The sequence below is a fragment of the Trichoderma virens genome (genome assembly GCF_000170995.1).
Source record: "Trichoderma virens Gv29-8 chromosome Unknown TRIVIscaffold_89, whole genome shotgun sequence".
NCBI classification, from domain to species: Eukaryota; Fungi; Ascomycota; class Sordariomycetes; order Hypocreales; family Hypocreaceae; genus Trichoderma; species Trichoderma virens.
The window spans coordinates 1,063,476-1,081,945 of record NW_014013660.1 but is presented as its reverse complement, the minus strand read 5'-3'; the positions used below and the strand labels follow the sequence as shown (position 1 = coordinate 1,081,945).

Sequence of the window (18,470 nt, the reverse complement as noted above, 5' to 3'; positions counted from 1 at the left end):
GAAATCAGAATTTTCTTTGCGGACGTCTGGTTTGGCTCCTCATAAGAATGAAGTCGAGGAAACAGTAACAGGTGCCTTGTCAACCGGAGGAGGAAGACGACGCCTATGATCTTGAGAAACTCCAAGCGTCGCAACACTCTCATTCTGGAATAGTGGAAGTAAGGAAATATTTGCATGGTATCGCACAGTGTCTTGCACCATAAAAGAGCAGGCAACGCACTGCTACGTTCCACAAGGACCTCCGTATTCGGTGCACAGACGGCGACAGTAGCTCCAGAGATTTCCACCTGCCAGAGCGTATCATCATCCTTACTCTCCCAAGATGATAGGCTACCTCACAATTGAGACTGTAACTGTTTAGATAGTTAACTTGTATCTAGGCATTGCGAATAGACCCACCTTGTTGCTACAGACGTAACGGCGCTTTTCTCTCAGGAGACCTTCCTCTTCCGTCCTCGTGTTACGATTCCTTCCATCGACTCTTCTCCCCTGTCAAACTCACCAATTTCTGACAATGTCACCTTCCGATAGCCGATTTGCCACCTTAATCTCCCCCTTAATTGCCAACTGCCGAGGCGCGGCTTCACAGGAACAAAATTGGTGTTAGACTTCAATGAACTTGTGGCTCGTAAAAGCGAGGTTGAAGGAATTTGGGTTTCAGGGTGAGAGGTCGAGGAATCGCTTGTATTTTATTACATTATTTACTAATAGCTCCCTTTGGTTATAGTAAGGGCTTCTCAGGACATATTGCTGCTTTTTAAGGCCGTTTTTTAAACTTGTGTGTAACTAAATTGTATGGATTCCAGGTAAATTGGCTGAAGCATCACTCGAATTGATGTCAGCGTACTTGCTTGTTGAAACTCAGGGATAAGGCATGAAAGAAGTATCCGAATCTAAAAGAAAGCTAGAGGATAGAGAAAACTTAGATTCTGTAAAGTGGTCATAAGCCTTTGTGCACAAACAGACCTGCAGTCAAATGTCTGTGTAATAAGCTCGGGAATATGCATTTTAACTCCCATGAAATGAATAACACTACCGTACGAATGTAGGTTAATTCACCAAGCCCTTTAAATATTTCTCTGCATCTTGCTTGATATCAAATATGAAAATGTTGCCATGATAAAGGAAAGTAGTCAAGGTGCTTCAATTCATCGTACTTAAAGCTATTGTATTGTATCTTCGTATATATAACATACACAAGAACTTTTGCTCTATATGATAGGAATATAGCTAGTGCTTTGGCAGCCAAGTGCCCTGCTCTTGTTGTGCTTCTTGAATTGCCGCCATCCAACTCGGGCGGTTCTTCACATAAAGTTCGACATCTGCTCTGCCATTTTCTATAGTTTGTAGACCGTCAATCCCGCCAATCATTACTGCAGCCACTTCATCGTTAAAACTTGACCTGCGATAGAGGGTTGAGCCGCAGTTTCCGCAGAAGTAGCTTGTCATAGTATTGCCAGTCTCGGCTTCTTTGGCGTAAGTTCTGAGTGTTCCCTGAAGAATCTTTAACCCAGCAATGGGTAGAAGTATGTTGTTGGTATTCGTAGAACCGGAAAATTTACGGCAGTCGATGCAATGGCATCGCATCTAAAACTTGGCTTAGTTTAACGAAAGTCGAGAAGGTGAAGGGTCGATATAATACCCGCACAATTATGTCGCCGTCAAAAGTGAGGCGATTCGTACCGCAAAGGCAACTAGACTCCAGCATAGTAAAGAAAGTTAATAGATTTGAAGATAAATTGTGTTCGGAAAATAATTAGATAGCTCGTATGTGTTTAGGAAAGCTCAACAGGTGAGGGATGCTTTGATTCTTGGGAGATTCTGACGGTATTTATAATTCAATTCCATTCCCGGTTATCATGGCAGGCGACTGATATTTTGTCGAGCTCCAGAACATTAATCTCGCACATGACGTAAATGGCCGGAGATATCATAGGTATAACAGGGATCGTGAGAACATTGGTTCAATACTCTTTGGAATTGGGCGAATCTAGATGTGCTTGATATCACCGCTTGTAATCGTAAATTGCTACAATTTCACTGTGTAAGCAGTGTCAGTCTAGGAATCGGGGCAGAGCAGAGAAGATTTTCGTCACTTTACCTTCTTTTACCTAATGTACTAGTAAGGATCGGATATAAGAAAAAATATGCCACAGCTGTAAGCACATAAGTACTAGCGTCAGCTGATATTTCCAATAGCCTTCTCGCCCCGTAAGTCCGCATTTATTGCAGGGTTCGGATATAAAGCCCTCAACTACCCACGCCCCCCTATCATCGGACATAAACCTCCAAACCTCACTTTTTATGTTAAAGTACTAGCAAGCTAGTTCCCCAAGGTGACACCTGTACGGAGAAGTAGTAGCCGCAGTGCCAAGTATGGCAACCCTGCAGTCTACCTCCGGCGGGCAACCCGGCGAGAAGAAACGTCGAAATCGAGCAGCATTGAACTGTGTTCCTTGTCGTAACCGCAAGACAAAATGTGACAGACAAATGCCATGCTTTGGTTGCAGAGAACGTAATATTGTTCATTTGTGCAACTTTGCGAAGCAACGGCAACGCGTCAACTACGCTGGTGCTGTAGCGTCCTCTGACAGGCCGCAAGCAGCAGTTTCGAGCATGGAGGGTTCCTCGGAACTGGCTTACTCCACGTTACTCCGGGACAACGACGTCCCGTGGAGAAATTCACAACATGACTCTCCTTACAATTCCGTTGGCACATTATATCAGCATCAAAATGGGGGCGTTATATACAAAGTCCGGCAATCCCAATGGTCATCTGCCTTACCGAGTTTGTCGGAAGCACTCAGCACAACGACACTACCGGTCGCGTCGTCACACCTCGCCCCATTGGCACTTGAGAAGACTGATTTGACAAATCGGAGCACAAGGAACGCGGAATCTTACCCCCAGCTCGCCTCTTTACCCGCCAAACAGCATTGCAGATACTTGGTGTCGCGCTTCTTTGCTGTCTTTTCTCCACTGATTCATGTGCTGCATGATCCCACCTTCCACCTCGAGTACGAGAACTTCTTGAAAGATCCTAAATCCGCCCCGCTCTCATGGCTAGCTCTACTATTCACTATACTGTCACTCGCGATTATGACACTAGATGATGATGACTGGGTCTTGGATGACCTGGGTAGAGAGGCTGATGGCCCGGGCAACGTGAAAGCCATTTCCGCTCAGTACAGGAAGGCTGCGATGAGCTGCCTCGAGGCAGATGACTATATGGTCTCCCACAGGCTTTCTACCCTACAGTGTCTGGTTTTGATGATTTATGCCATCAACCACTCTCAAGGTAGTGGTTCAAGTTGGGCTCTGTTAGGTAGGTGGCAAGGCAATCCAGTACACCGGCTATCGAGTGTTTGCTCCAACTAACACGGGTCAAAGGACTCACTGTGCATATTGCTATATCCTTAGGCTGCCATATTGATGGAGGAAACCTTGGTATCAATTACATAGAAGCTGAGCAGCGAAGACGGTGCTGGGCTGGCCTGAAGGTACTCTATATGACACAGGCTTTGTCGTTTGGCAATGTCGGTCTATTCGCATTGCCAAGGTTTCGTGTGAGTCTGCCAATGGATGTCAATGATGAGGATATACACCCAGATTCACTACCTACTCAGGTAGATGGGCCAACCCAAATGACCTACATGCTGCTCAAAGTTAATCTCTACAGTCTCGTGGATCGGATATCCGACCAAATCCTTGGCGTGGAGCCCCCTTCACATGCAAGCATCGCTGAACTTGACGCGGCCATAGAGAATGAGCAAGCCAGATGGGATGCTATATATCGTAGCCACCTTCAAAGCAACAAAATTCAAGGGTTTCAGCGAGTCCATTGGAACATTCTGCACAGCCATGCACATCAAATCTACCTGCTGATCCATCGACCTCTGTTTGGCGAGCCAGCGAAAAGTGGCTTTTTACAGCAGTCTAGAGCCAGATGTATAACTTCTGCTACTGCTTTACTGGATATTCATGCGCTTTTGTCTGATGAACAGCGCTTTCGGGAATTTCGGTGGTATGGATTCGGATTGGGGAGTTTCCATGCGTTCCACGGGGCAGTGACGTTGGCGGCTGCTATCCTTCAGAACAGAGATGGTGAATCAAGGCACCAAATGCAATCAATTCTAAACGGAACAATTGCCAGATTCCAGTCTCTTTCGGGAAGGAGTCCAATCTGCGCCAAAGCACACGCAATTCTCAAATATCTTCAGTAAGCATCCTTACCGCAAAGTTGAAGGATTAAAGCTCAAGACTTCATTTAGATCGCTGATATCAGACCATTTTCGCCTCCCACTTTCTGGTGAGAATGAAGAATCGACCCCTCTTTCAACAATGCTTGCTGCGCAGCTGAAAGCGGCCAGATGGCTTAGTCCAGCCACAGTAGACTGGGTAAGGTTGCCCGAGAATGGCTCGTACCAATTTTCTCGTTACTAACATGATGCACGAAAGGAAAAATGGAATAAATCTATAGAAGGAGCAGGGCTCTGAACCGATTGCAAGCAATACTTATTTTATCAGTGTGCTCAAGAACTTCATGTGTTGCGGATGTTAAGAGGATTTGTGGACTTGGGCATTCGCAGTGGTAATACGCCAATACCCACAGCACCTAGAAACAGGCATCCTTTTAGTGTATATTAGACGACGATCTCGGAAGAATGCTTTTGACAAGATGTAATGCCGAGCTTGAATGTGATTAGCGATCATGACGATTGAGTACCTGCTCTGTACTCGTACGGAGTAGACAGAGTGTCCATCTCGGGCCATGTGCCAAGGATCATGATCCAAGTTAAAATGACCCCACACGCTTTAAAAAGTGTACCTAGGTAGGATAGTATGGGTCCGCGAAAAGGAAGTCCGTCAAAACAAGCTTTTTGTGCCCCTTGCTGGATGGCAGATAAAGCAAAGCTGCCAAGCCGGGAGGCTCGAATGAAGAGCGCAGATCGACGACTATGTCACAGTTCAGTTTTTTTGAACCTGCTATTACTCTCTCCGCCTTCTTTTAGTACATATCTGCCTCTAGCGCCACCTTGTTCTACTCTATTGGACACTGGCGCAATATCCGAATTGAACGCAAAAGGGATTGACAATATGGATTGCAACAGCAAGTAATACATGTAAGTTGCCCAAAGGGGATGTTTGAAGCTCCTACGCAAAAGGGATAAAAAGTCCGCAAAACGTCAAGTATCTCTCGGTACCGTTTGGTAACTCGTATTTGTCGGTGGATATGCAGACAAGTGGGAAAATGGCAGCATCGTTGCATGCGCAACCTGCTACCTAGTTTAGCTGCCTGGCACAGCCTCGATGCTATACGAGGTCCTTTTGATGCTCTTGAAAAGCATCCAATTGGCACGGCAGGGTGTGATTTATGTGTTACAATGGCCTGCATTCACCAAGTGGTCTAGACCTGGGATACTGCAGTTAACAGTCTAAGTCTCTTACTTTGTGTGCCCCCAATTATGCTCACTGTGGTAGCACAGGATTTAACGATTCGAGCAATGATTGACCATGACAAGGCTCGGCAATCTCAGGCATGGATGCTGCACTGGGCAAGAAGGGAAGAAGGCCCTGTATCATAGAATGCTGGTCCTTTCGATAATACGGTGATCCCATCACAATGTCCAGCGTCCAATCACAACGCCGTCTCCATTTCGCGCTCTCTGTACCGCGCTCTGGATTCTCACGAACATGGCACAATGACAGTCACACCACGCTAATATAGCGCAAGGACAGGGATAAAAGCTTCAATAAAGACGGGTGGAGAAGAGGAGAAGGGTATGAATTGTGAAGGAATGTTGACACCGCAAGGGTGCGGCGCAAGGGGGGTGATGATTCAAAGATTCAATACTCCATGTCTCAAAGTCCTTAGCTTGGCTTATCCTGCTCCGTATTATCAGAATATTTGCTGAAGGAACAGTAACTTGTAGGCTGCTTCACTAAATAGATCCCCTTTCTTGCTTTGAACCAGAGGGCGGTATACCAATGGTGGCGGGTGGCGGAATGTACGTGCATGTAGTTGTCAGTGGCTCGTTACAGCACGTCTCAATGTCATAGATGGCCTTAATTTGCTCCGTCAATCATCATCCCCTTTGCCTGTTCTTCCAGCATCCGGAGGTGCTTGTCCGCTTCCGAGCCGGTGAGCCCGTGGCCTAGTGGGATTAGTTCACACTTAAGCTCTTCCTCTATGCATTCTATGAAGCTTAACTTTTTAGCTAGGTGGTATTAGATCCCGGCCACTTCCCCTTCAAGAGTACTCGTATTGGTAATCTAATGGCGCAGTGGATTGCCTGTCATTCTAAGAGAATGCTCACCGAACCCGGAAATACTGTATTACGGTGCTCTCTGGTTTCTAGGTGATGGAGAACTTGTGCAGTTGTTCTGTTGAAGAAGTGTAGTGAAATCTGCCTTGGATATTGATCTAGCTCTCGAGAATCCGATGGTGCAAGTTACCAGTCAATCAACGAAATAATAGTCGTCCTTGATGATAGTCTTCCCCAAGCCAGATTCTCCGTGACTAAAGGGAAACGGGACTTGGCTGCTCTTGAGAATATTCGGGCTCTACGCAACATTTCGAGAGACAAGAGGCCAGGGACTAGTAAACTGGCTTCTCTGCCCGCCGGCGCGCTTCGTTTGGAGTGTAGTAGTCACTAGACCTTTGACTAGGGCGACAAAGTAATCCTGCGTGGATCGAATGGGTCAGCTTCTGGAAGGCTGTCTATGCAAGTTATGGCTATTGGTCCAGTGATGGAACTTTTGCCCGTAGAAAAACTTGAAACTAAGCGAATCTGTGGAAAGGCAAAAGCCGTGAGTTCCGCCTGAAACGTGGTTCGTTGTGTATAATGTGTTCTTGCATCGAAAGTTTCGAGGGAGTAGCACTGTGGCTTAGACATGCATGGTGAATACATAACCTCCATTGAAGCAACTTGACATTGCGCCAGATAGTCATCGTTGGCATCGGTGGTGTTGCTTTTAGCAAGTTTCGGTAGTCGAACCCGTGCTATAATGAAACGGCCGTCTAGTTCAATAAACTCGAAGCAGCACGACGCGGGTTAGCCCAGTACATTAGAGGTGTGTGTCGTCAGAGTCGTCTTGTTGATGGATCCAACAAATTCGGGGCCCATCTCAAACTGGTTGTGCCTGATATACGATGTCCAGATGTGCTACTGGAGGTAACCATTTGATGGCCAGGGAAATACGAGTAGCATCGATGTTGAGGGGTTGTTCCAAACAAAACGGGACAAGGCAAGAATCGGCGAGTTGCGGAGCTTATCTGTCCCTTATCCCGGGCCATTGTCGACGTTGGATGGTAGGCACCTACCTGTACTCGTATTCTCACGAGCCATCCATGTAGGGATCAAGCAGTCAGACTTGAAAGGCGGTCGGGGGACTGCATTTTCCTTCTTTTTTTCTTGAGAGGCCTGATAGAAGCCCTCAAGATTCTCGTCATCATTGTCACGTTGAAAGCTCGGGGGGAGCGCCCGACGGAGAGGAGAGAACATGGCATTGGTGTTGAGGCAGGGTAAGTTGGCAAGTTGGATGCTGACTCATCTGGGTTCGTTCGTGTACGGGTAGCGGGTAGCGCACATGTCTCGATCTCACTCCCTTACTGGGAGCAGATACGGAGCAGATACGGAGCAGATACACTCGTAATAAGCAATGTACAGGGAGGTACCTGATCGTAGAGGCTACCCCAGGTACAGTTTTGGGACGGGTACAGTATCCAAGCCAGCGCCAGCGATTACGCGCAGCTCGACTGTCATCAATTAGTAACGAGACGCAGCGGGATTATGGTTTTATCTTTGCCTGGCGAGCGGTATAGGTAGGTAGGTACCTGATAATTCCAAGGAGTTACTAGGTACCTTAATAAGTGGTGTTGTATGTAGTACCTACTGGGTAGGTAGTGCCTGGGTACCTCTATCTACCAGCTTATTTGCTGCTATCGACAATGGATCTTTTCAAGGACCCTTACCTGTATAGGTGCATGTACCTGGGCACTCAATTGAACGCCATTAGATTCAAGAAGCGATACTGAGCGTATACATCCAACCACGCCCTCCATATATGTACTATAGGTAGGTAGGCACTGTAATACACTTTTGGGCTGAAATCCCCAAATCGTGGGAGCGACTAACTACATGTAGGGCGGATTTCTCAATATTCGATGCAGGCATTCGCCAATACGAGGCTGCGGCCTTGTGGGGACTGCAAAAGGTTTAAGGTATGTTGCATCCAACTAGATATAAGGTGCATATCTGACGAAGCTTGTCTTTCTCTCTAGGTACCCTGTGCCTTGCTCACCATCTTATTTTCTACTATAGCAAGTCAATCATTTCAACACCCCTCCCCCCCTTTTCCCCCGGGGCGCGTTGCCCATCTTTTGCCCTTTTTATTCGGGCCCCTCCTCATCCTCATACTGTAATCTCCAGTGGGTGGGCGGGTCGCGTTGAAATTGTCAAAGAACCAGCGCTAAAACCACCGACTGCCAGCATCTGCAGCGCTACTCGTCCTCAATCGCCTCCCTACTAGCGCCTGTCGCGCGCAACTTGCAACCTTTCAGTTCGCTTCAACTCTCTCGCACAACAGCCCGATCGTTCGCTGCTCCAGGGCTTCTTTTCCCTCTCTTCCTCTCCCCTCCGCGCTGGGACCGACGCATCGAGGCCCCGAAACCAAAGGATGTTGCTGAGCTTTAGCAACAAGCACATCGTGCACTCGCTGCTCGCCGCCTCGCTTGTCTTTGTCTCGCTGCTGGTCTATGTCTGGAACTTCCGCCTAGTCCCAGGCGATGGCTTCCACCCGCACGGAGACCGAGACCGAGACCGGGATGACATGTGCCCCAGGGGCTCGCGGCGGCATGGAAACTCGACATACTGCGTGCCCAGGGAAATCGGCGGCATCAAGTGGAAGCGGCCGGCCGAAGCCAGCAAGATCATGGGCCTGATATTCTACGGCCGCCGGTCTACCGTGTCCATTCTCGATTGCTATCTCAAGGTATGGCGGTCAATGCGGTGTCTACGAGTACTCGTACGTCTGGCGGTGCTAATTTGAGGCCGGAAACTCTAGCGCAATCTCGCCAAGAACGGAGGCATCCTCGACGGCGTCATCTTCCTGCAGCGAACAACCGACGAAGACGATCTCAAGTTCCTCGACAAACTCCTCGACAGCGAGCCCGACTACACAAAATGGGTCATTGACATGACTGAGGGCGGATTCGCCTCCTCATACGATCTGATTCAAGATGACGTTGTGTATATCAAGATGGATGACGATATAGTATGGGCCCGAACCAGAGATGCCAAATGTGTTGGATTGCCGGACTGACATATGCCATCAGGTCTATATCGAAGACTCTGCCATTCCCTCCATCGTCACGACCAGAGCTGAGCATCCCGAATTCTTCGTCGTTTCGTCCAACGTCATCAACCAGCCGCTAATCAGCTGGATACACTGGAACCTTGGCGCCGTCAAGGCCTATCTACCCGAACTGAACAAGGCGTATCCCGCTCCCCAGCCTGGCAGCAAGCTCAATTGGCGCCCTTCAGTGCTGCCATCCTGGCAAGGCGGCGACGACTTCCAAGTGAGCGAATGGAATCCCCCAGACCACCAGAAGCACCGATGGCTGCCCGTCAAAGGCCACACCGACCACATTCTCGACCGCACGCCCATTGTGGAGACCGAGTACGATCCATTTGGACCTGGCTGGAAGAAGTGGCAGGTCGCGGCCCAAGAGCACTATAGTCTGTTTGAGAACATTGAGAACAACAATCTGCGCCAATACCGCTTTGGGACATGGGACTTTCAGCTGAAGCGCATGGGTATTCAGTTCATCTGCATGATGGGCAAGGACATCAATCTGGCCAAGCCCATTGCGGCTGATGACGAGCATCACTTTGCCGTCACTATGCCTGAACAGACTGGTAGACGTATGTTTCTCCTTTCCTTTGAACCAGCAGCACCCTGTTCACAATCGCTAACATTTCCGACTACAGATGCTGTTGCTGATGGTGGCGGTGTTGTCGCGCATTTCAGCTTCGGTGCCCAGGCTGGCGACGAACAAATTGAACAGACCGACGTTCTTGACCGCTACCGGATCTACGCCGAAGAAAACATTTGCAGGGGCCCCTTGCTTTGGGACCCTATTCTAGATAATCACAAGTCCCCTTGATCTGGGATATTCGCTTCTCGCCCCCGCTGTTCTTTTCAACGACAAATGTATTATGTACATCCCCTTCTTAAATTTCCGAAGCGATGTTTTCTTTCTGGCGAATATGGAGTTGGGCTTGCGGTATCGGTTTTTTTCTAGACGGTTTTGGAACACCAAAAGTTGCAAAGGGAGAACCTTGGGGTTGAAAGGAGGGAGCAATGCTAAACAAGGGAGGAGTGATGAATTTTGGTCGTCTTTGTCTTCTTGGGCAATATCTTTGTTACCGGACAACACAAAGAGCACGTTATAATATCTACTAGAAGAATGCCGGCACGAGAATATAATGAACTAGATACATGTTGTCTCATAGACGCAAGGGCCTATCTGGATAGATGTCTATAAGCTATTGGTTCACATATTTTGCATTGGAACGGGATGAGGAAAGTTGAAATAAAAAAGAGATGAATGATAGGTGCCATACCCTCTGCTAACTTCCAAGCGGCTAGAATAAGCTACATTACTCAGCATACCGCGATTAACCATTGAAGCTATCCTATAGCAAAGTGATGAGACTTGTTCATGTCTGAAGAGGGAAAAAGCATATCAATTTTTGCTTGGGAGCATCTCGCTAAAAAGCGCTCGATATTATAAGCATTAGTGCGGCTTTTATAGGCGATCCGTCATAAAGCATATATGCAAACAACTATTGAGCTCACAACTGCAACCTTAGAAGGCCCATAATACCGTTGACGATATGAGCCCTCCATCTCCCCCTAAATCACTTGATTGCATAGGCAAGCTACTTCCAAATTCCGCAATCTATCAATCATGCAAAAGACGCTGCACTCGTCGGGCGTGTTGGCCGAGGTACGTACCTCAGCCTTGCGCTGCCAGAATGCCCATTGGGCATCTCCGCTTGACAGCCTAACATCAAAAGTACATATACGCGGCATGCTGTCTCTGCCTCCATCTGCCATTGTTACATTCACCTACTATCGCTACTCACCTTCATCAGCATCAGATATCACCAAAAACCGTCATAAACTTGGCCTCATTCCATCACCATCGCTATGCTACTCGCTGCAGCATTGCGACGTTCAGCCGTCCCTATGCTGGCGCCTAGTACTCTTGCGCGAATGAGATTGCGCCAACAACTGCCTATATCAGCTTTATACGCCCTAAATTTACCAAGCTGCTCTAGGGAGTATGCAAAGTCTAGGAGGAAGAAGAAGAAAACGGTCACAGATGATGCAGATATCGTCAAGTCTGCGGAACTCGAGACGCCGTTATCTGAAGCATTGTCAACTGTGAATTTAACGCCGAAGGAAGCAGATGAAGTTGGAGATCGTCCGAAACTATCAACGGAGCAAGAGGCCTTGGTTTCGCTTGCAGTCCAGGGTCACAACATCTTCTACACCGGCGAAGCAGGGTGTGGGAAATCGACAGTACTAAGAGAAATCAGAGACCGCCTGAAGAGCATGGATAGAGCTGTTGAAGTTTTGGCACCTACGGGTAAGGTGGCGATTGCAAATGGAGGCATGACGACCTGGTCTTTTGCCGATTGGACGCCCAATACTCATAAGTCCACTCTATCTGAGCTGACATCATTCTCATTTGGCTCTGTACTGGCGAAGCGTCTGAGGGACGTCGAAACAATCATTATTGACGAGATAAGCATGGTGGAGAGCATGCATTTTGACCGATTGAATCAGATGATGAAAGCTGCATGCTCTCCATTTGACAAGAGATCTACTCTGCCATTTGGCGGTACCCAAGTCATTGTTACAGGAGACTTCTGCCAATTGCCCCCGGTTAAACCGTTTTCACACTGTTACGAATGTGGTAGTGAACTTATAGCCGACATACCACGAAAGATGTACACATGCCCGAATCTCGAATGCGGCATCTCCTACCGTGACGAGGATAAATGGGCATTTAGAAGCAGAGCGTGGGAAGAATGCAATTTTGAGCACATATATCTCAAAGCTGTATATCGGCAGAATGAGCCAGAATTTCTCAGAGTGTTACAAAGATGCCGACTTGGTCTGCAGCTGAGCGATTCCGATCTTAAACTTTTGGCGAACAACAAGCCAAAGACAGGTCCTTATGCGGTGAAACTCTATCCTACACGAAATGAAGTACGAAAAGTCAACGACACTGAGTTTCGGCGCATCCGTGCTCCCATACAAACTTACAAATGTGTCGATGTATTTCTGTGGAACGAGGAAAAACATCCGCATTTACGCAACAAGGGAGCGAGAGATCCAAACGGCTCTCTGAAAGCACTAAAAGAGCACAGGTTTGAAGCTGAGCTTAATCTTAAAGAAGGGATGCAGGTCTTGCTCTTGCACAATATTGACATTTCACGCGGCCTGTGCAACGGCGCCCAAGGTGTTATTACGGGCTTTGAACCATTCAACAATCCGCCACCCGACTTCTCGATTCACAATGAGAGACTACCTGTATACTCTCCAGGCTACGACGTGACTAAGCAAAGCATTCTGGATTTTATGAGGGCATGTAGGAATGCTGAGGGCTGGCCGATTGTTAAGTTTCACAATGGCGAAAAAAAGACAATCTATCCAATATGCCAATCAATTCTATATGGAGACAAGCGGCCATATACACTCCTTGGGAGAATTCAAATCCCTTTAACCGCTGCATGGGCACTGACTATCCATAAGTCTCAAGGAATGACATTAGATCGCGTGGGTGTGAAGTTGACGCGAGCTTTCGAGGAAGGTCAAGTTTATGTGGCCCTCTCAAGAGTGAGAAAATTGGAGGGATTAAAAGTGGAGGGTGATTTGGCTTCGCTACAGAAATTCAGGGGACATCGAGAAGTGCTAGAATGGCTGAAAGATAAGTTTGGTCAGAGCATAGTAGTGGACGAGTGAAGTTGGAAATACCCTCAATTAATTAGGAATCCAATATCCTAGCGATTATATGCAGAGTATCTACAATATCATCACTACATATAAAGGAAGTGGCTTTAATCTATCTAGGTATCTTAGTACCTAGCTACCTACCCAATTTTTCAGTATCTGCTACTACAGCTACGTCTGTCTACTATTACTACTCGCTACTTCCTCTAGGGATAGGGTTATGAGAGTCTGACAGTCTTCCAGAAAATTGACGATTCAAGCACGGGATCTTTCATATAGGTGCAGCAGTAGGCGGTCATATTCTTCTCTTGTCATTACAAAAGCCATCACTTTAACATAAATAATTATTTACACTTACGCTAGCTGATCTTAATATAGTAACAGTCGAGGGTAATGCGGTCCCCGCAGCGCTGCATACAGGTAGCTTCACATAATTTCCGGTTGAAACTTCTACAATAGGCAGGCTACACACCCCAAGGGAGGAAGTTCCACCAACCAGAACCTGGTTCTCTTTCCCTGCTTTCGTGAGTGTATGATCGCACACAAAATAATATTTCACTTAGGCTGTTTCTTCGCGTAATTTATCGCGGGGAGAGCTTGATTAGGAATGCAGACCTGTGGAGATACAGTTTACCCGCATAAAAGCAGGTAATATTGACGAAGAATACTCAAGCAGCGGACCCTGAAGCCTGGTAATGCTCTGCATTTACCCCTCACTACAAAGAAACGGAAGAATATATGTGACAAAATAATTCATAATAGCTCAGGCATGTATTAGTATAGATTTCGCTGTCAATCTTTACATTTTTTTTCCCCTTCAAAGTCTCCGATACCATTCTTCTCCAATTCCCACGTCGTGGTACTCTATTTAACCCGTCTTTCGGTAGCTGAATGCTGAAAGTTAAAAAGATGCTTCTTCTGCCTTTTCTCCCTTTTGCGGCTGCTAGCATGATTGGTGCTAGCAGTAATTATGGCGAGATTAAGGAACCGTCCGCTAGTAATAAACATCCTTGGTTTGGTGGTAAATTCAAAAATTTTGTTGTCTTCGGAGACAGCTACACTGATGAAACACGATTGGACTATTTCACAACTCATAACAATACGCCTCCACCAGTGGGCTTACCGCTTCCTGAATCCCTTGATGCATCCGATGGCGGGCGCGTCTGGCCTAGATGTATGTATGGCCGTATTTGAAGTCTAATATGAGAAAGAAAGAAGTAACATATAAGAAAAAGATGTTAGCAAATATTCAGGTGCTAAGCTTTACAATTACGCGATCGCTGGTGGCATATGTGCGTGGTTCTTTGCACTTTACTGATCATCCGTTGTGAGATAACCTACAGTAATGACGAAGGCTAAATATTCGATCCATTAGGCACAACAAGTATCGTGCCACAAGCCAGAGCAACTCCTAAAGATCTTTATGCCGCTATTTTAGAAACGGAGATACCTACTTGGCTCGCTGAGTCTCATTTAACGAGTGCCCTCTCACCACATGAAAAGTTTTACACTGGTTCTGCGGACGATACTCTCTATGCTATGTGGATTGGCGTCAATGACGTTGGCAAAAAGAACATATTTATTGACAGCCAGACGCCTGGAACGTCTCTCACAACCTTTACTGATTGTGTGTTCACCGCTTTTGACAGCATCTACAAAAATGGAGGGCGGAAATTTGTGCTGATGAATGTACCGCCGCTTGAGCTGCATCCAATTTACGCAACACCTGAAAATATGGGAGTTCCCCCAGGTTCACCAGATTGGCCAAATAAGCCATCAAACCTAACCGAGGTCTCTTTCAAGATGTATGAATACACGCGTGCGGTGAATGAGATCATTAAGTTCCAAGTCCCATTCCAGCAACTTGTTGCTAAGAGATATCCTGGTGCTAAGTGGGCAATCTATGGTAAGTCTACCTTAGTTTTCTTTTTAGACCCCTTTCATTAACAGTTAATTAATATTAATCGTCCTTTCAGATGTAAACTCTTTGTTTAAAGACATCCACCAGAGCCCAGGAAAATATCTAAACGGCACAACACCTCTTAACGTACTTGACTATATACACCATTGCCAAGCTGGCGGAACAAATTGCACAAATTTACCGGGCGATCCAGATTCTTACATGTTCTATGATTCACTTCATCCTTCTGAACAAGTCCACCGCATAGTAGCCCAAAACTTCATGGACGTTATCAGCGGGGGGAGTAAATTTGCAACGTATTGGTAGCTATAACGCAATGCATCTGTCACAGCCTATCAATATTTCTCACGATTTATCTCAAGTTGATAAATGCAATAAATAATTCTTTCAAATAGAAATATCTCATCAGACATCAAGGAATCTACTCATCGACAAGTATTCTTCGTTATCTTGCAAGTTGCAGTAGCCACCACGCTTGGATCAGACTCCGATGTAGCCGTCAGCTTTACAATACCAGTCGTGTCCTTTGCGTGAACCTCCGCACCCACTGCTACATAAGCCATCGCGGTTTGCCCAAATTTGATAGGTATCACTGCATTGGGCAGATTCGCCTTCCAACCGGACCCCTTAATGTCGGCCTTAAGTCGGAAAACATCCCATCCGAGGTGATCAGCCTGGACTTGAGCACTGCCTTCACTAGAGCCTACGTATGTGCCGTTGTTCGTGAGCTCGAATTCACAAAAGATACCACCGGCAACTGGACTGCTCTTGCCATATGTAAAAGGAACGCCAGAGGATAATTGGACACCGTATTGGCTTGAGCTATCGTCGGCTAGGGAACGTACACCGACGGTATAAGACAGCACGCCAGTTTCATCTCGATGAACGTTCAGGATGTAAATATGAAGGCCGTTTGGTTCATCCACAAACTCATACTTGCTTCCAGATCCAGTGCCAGCGTGGAATAACGCATCGGCTAACTGACGGTAGTCACCCATAGTGATATACTCAGCAGTTCCGTTGGGTCGGGTAAAGTCAACAAGCTTGAGATCTTGGGGGTTGGCATCGATCGTCCACTGGAACGGCTGGCTGTTGCTAGTCTTTGACTTGCTGATCATGACGCCGGAATCAGGTTGGAATGAATCGGCACCCATCCGATCAATCACCTCGATGTCGTAGCTGTTGTAGCGACCTCCATCACAGAGCACGTCAGTCGAGATGTTGCATGCTGGCGAGCGATCCTGGTCTATTACGACCCTCAAGCCGATTAGATCAGACACAACAGATCGCGCGGTGATTTGGGCCACGACGGGGCCTGATTTAGTCAAGGCTTCTCCCGATGTGGTCACCACTGTGTCGTTAGAGATGAGCCCGAGAACGAGTTTGTCACGAACAGTGTGTAAGGAGCCCATGGAGCCACCCTGAAGCGCTGGGATTTGGTATCGAGTATGCGGGCCTCCTGGACCATTGAAAGACCCACGGGACATCATTGAAAAAGGCCCGGTATAGTCTCGTCGCAGGGGAATGCCAAACGGGTTATTATAGTTGTCACCAATATTCAACAGATGGCTGAGCTCGTGGGCATATGTACCCATTCCGGAGCTTTCACATTGAGTCGACGAACCACCACCAGCATTCGGCCAAATGGTGGACGCAGATGCCCACGATGTCCATGGAACATATCTTGTTGAGGCGTAGTTGGGCAGTGAAGTAGAGCCATCGGCATTCTTAGGAGGTCCATAGGCATCGGGAACATCCTCTGGGGATGAAAATTTCATCTCGCCAAACTCTTGCCACGTCGATGATTCATCCTGTCCTGCGGAGAGGATAAAGACCAGCTCAAACGAATTGCTCGTTGTGTTGCCCACCTCCGCCCGCCAAGCTGCATAGGCGTCCGTTCGAATATCCCGATTACACGTGTTATTCGTAGGGCATGCTCCGGGATTGAAGCCGTTGTCTATGCCATACTGATACGACAGAGAAGGCATACGATACGGTCCAAATGATGTCAGATCGACTCCATATCGGCCGTGGGAATCTTCCATCCAGTACTCGTGCAGCGTATGACCGCGATTGAGGTCGGTAGGCTTGTTGAGTAAGTCGCGGTAGTACGCTGGCACATCTTCTCGGTCGAGGCCGGATACAATGGGGAGTGGATTACCAAAGACTGTCGAGTTAGGCTCTCGCGTTACGACGAAAGTCTCGTCACTATAATCCACGGCTATCAACGCAATGTTAAAGTTGCGGCTGGAGCCTCTCTTCGTCGCGTCGTTCCATTGAGTACCGGGTGGCGCTTTGAAGTCGTCCCAGGTCATGTCATCAGGATTCACCCAGACTTGCGGGTCAATTGGCTTGAACGGAACACCCCATGGTGTTTTTGAAGCTGCTTCTGCAGGGTGGCCTAGAAGCCCAATCAACAGCACTGATGCAAATGCAGAGGCCCCCATCGCAAGGCGATGCGGCCTGTATATGGAGATTGTCATCTTCCTCCAGAGCCGTCGCGAGTCTTTGGCCGATGGAAGGTCCTAGAACCTCCGAGGAATTTGCAAGTAAGATTGCATACTCTCCTTATATATACGTTTCCATCATCGTGGTTACCTAACAACAGAGCTCGTCCTACAGCAAACAGCCCCGCCCGCGGAATCGTTGTAGTATTCAAAAGTCTCCATCACCGACTGATCGCTCTACTATTATGCTTGTTGCGTTTATCCGGTGCTATTCCCACCTGCTTCATACGGGATAATGACCGGGTGATTGATGCGGCTCTCCAATCGGAATATGGCTTGGCAGTTGATAAAGCGCGTGGAGTTGGCGGTTCTGGTGACACGGTGCACTAGCGAAGCTACTTGGATAAGCATAACATAAGGGTATCTTAGTATTGGAGACAGAAGTACTTCTCAATATCCATCGAGGATACCAAAGGTGCCGCTATCTTGGGAAATGGTATGTTCTTGGCAAACATGGGGTATCTCGGGACTTTGCTATTATAATATGTCTATCCGAGTACGCCGATGAGAGGCTATGCCGATGCTTGCCAGTCTAGTAGTACTCGTATACTATTATAGGAGACTCTTCAAATTAATACAATTGCATTCGGCATGGGGAAGGGAGGAGGGTAGATGAGGGGTCAAGAGCCTGCTGGCTCAAAGGTTTGATCTACATGACGCATTTTGGGCATGCAACTGCACATATAAAATCACCTCTATCTGATGAAACTTTACAATCCTATTAGCATTGGTGTCGCTGGCCTTCTGGGTCGACATTGTACCATGAATGACATCCGCCATGCATCTCCAGAAACGTGGCCAATCTAGAGATACAGCAATCCACCCCGTGATACTTAATCTTTACCTACTTCGTTTTTTAATCTATACACATGGTTTTTCGATACCGCAAATACAATCCGGAGTGTACTCCGTATGCCAGGGTGCAATCCAAACGGCTACCAACGCTGACACTCGTAGCGCAACTAGACCCAAAGGAGGAGCATCAAACGAGGCAATTTCTAGCCCTTGCTAGT

At 47.4% G+C, this 18,470-nt stretch overlaps 6 protein-coding genes across 6 annotated transcripts; 4 read left to right on the top strand and 2 right to left on the bottom strand.

The window, feature by feature from the left end:
- Window positions 1-1,230: 1,230 nt before the first annotated feature.
- Window positions 1,231-1,708, bottom strand: TRIVIDRAFT_42346 (uncharacterized protein; the record flags this gene model as incomplete). The annotated part of the gene is made up of 2 exons (XM_014095951.1): window positions 1,231-1,587; window positions 1,643-1,708. The coding sequence occupies 2 exons, from the start codon at window positions 1,706-1,708 to the stop codon at window positions 1,231-1,233; spliced, it is 423 nt and encodes a 140-aa protein (XP_013951426.1).
- Window positions 1,709-2,421: 713 nt separating this feature from the next.
- On the top strand, window positions 2,422-4,223 carry TRIVIDRAFT_114697 (uncharacterized protein; the record flags this gene model as incomplete). The annotated part of the gene is made up of 3 exons (XM_014095950.2): window positions 2,422-2,831; window positions 2,889-3,325; window positions 3,391-4,223. Coding segments are annotated over 3 exons (1,680 nt in total), but the record flags the coding sequence as incomplete, so codon positions are not given.
- Window positions 4,224-8,832: 4,609 nt separating this feature from the next.
- Window positions 8,833-10,168, top strand: TRIVIDRAFT_57210 (uncharacterized protein; the record flags this gene model as incomplete). Its single annotated transcript, XM_014095949.1, has 4 exons — window positions 8,833-8,994; window positions 9,067-9,276; window positions 9,338-9,926; window positions 9,993-10,168. 4 exons carry the CDS (start codon window positions 8,833-8,835, stop codon window positions 10,166-10,168), a joined length of 1,137 nt encoding a protein of 378 aa, XP_013951424.1.
- Window positions 10,169-11,493: 1,325 nt separating this feature from the next.
- Window positions 11,494-12,567, top strand: TRIVIDRAFT_134896 (uncharacterized protein; the record flags this gene model as incomplete). Its single annotated transcript, XM_014095948.1, has 1 exon — window positions 11,494-12,567. A coding segment is annotated over one exon (1,074 nt), but the record flags the coding sequence as incomplete, so codon positions are not given.
- Window positions 12,568-13,977: 1,410 nt separating this feature from the next.
- On the top strand, window positions 13,978-15,256 carry TRIVIDRAFT_57209 (carbohydrate esterase family 16 protein; the record flags this gene model as incomplete). Its single annotated transcript, XM_014095947.1, has 4 exons — window positions 13,978-14,203; window positions 14,265-14,321; window positions 14,405-14,935; window positions 15,006-15,256. The coding sequence occupies 4 exons, from the start codon at window positions 13,978-13,980 to the stop codon at window positions 15,254-15,256; spliced, it is 1,065 nt and encodes a 354-aa protein (XP_013951422.1).
- Window positions 15,257-15,321: 65 nt separating this feature from the next.
- Window positions 15,322-17,397, bottom strand: TRIVIDRAFT_183528 (uncharacterized protein; the record flags this gene model as incomplete). Its single annotated transcript, XM_014095946.1, has 1 exon — window positions 15,322-17,397. One exon carries the CDS (start codon window positions 17,395-17,397, stop codon window positions 15,376-15,378), a length of 2,022 nt encoding a protein of 673 aa, XP_013951421.1.
- Window positions 17,398-18,470: the final 1,073 nt, after the last annotated feature.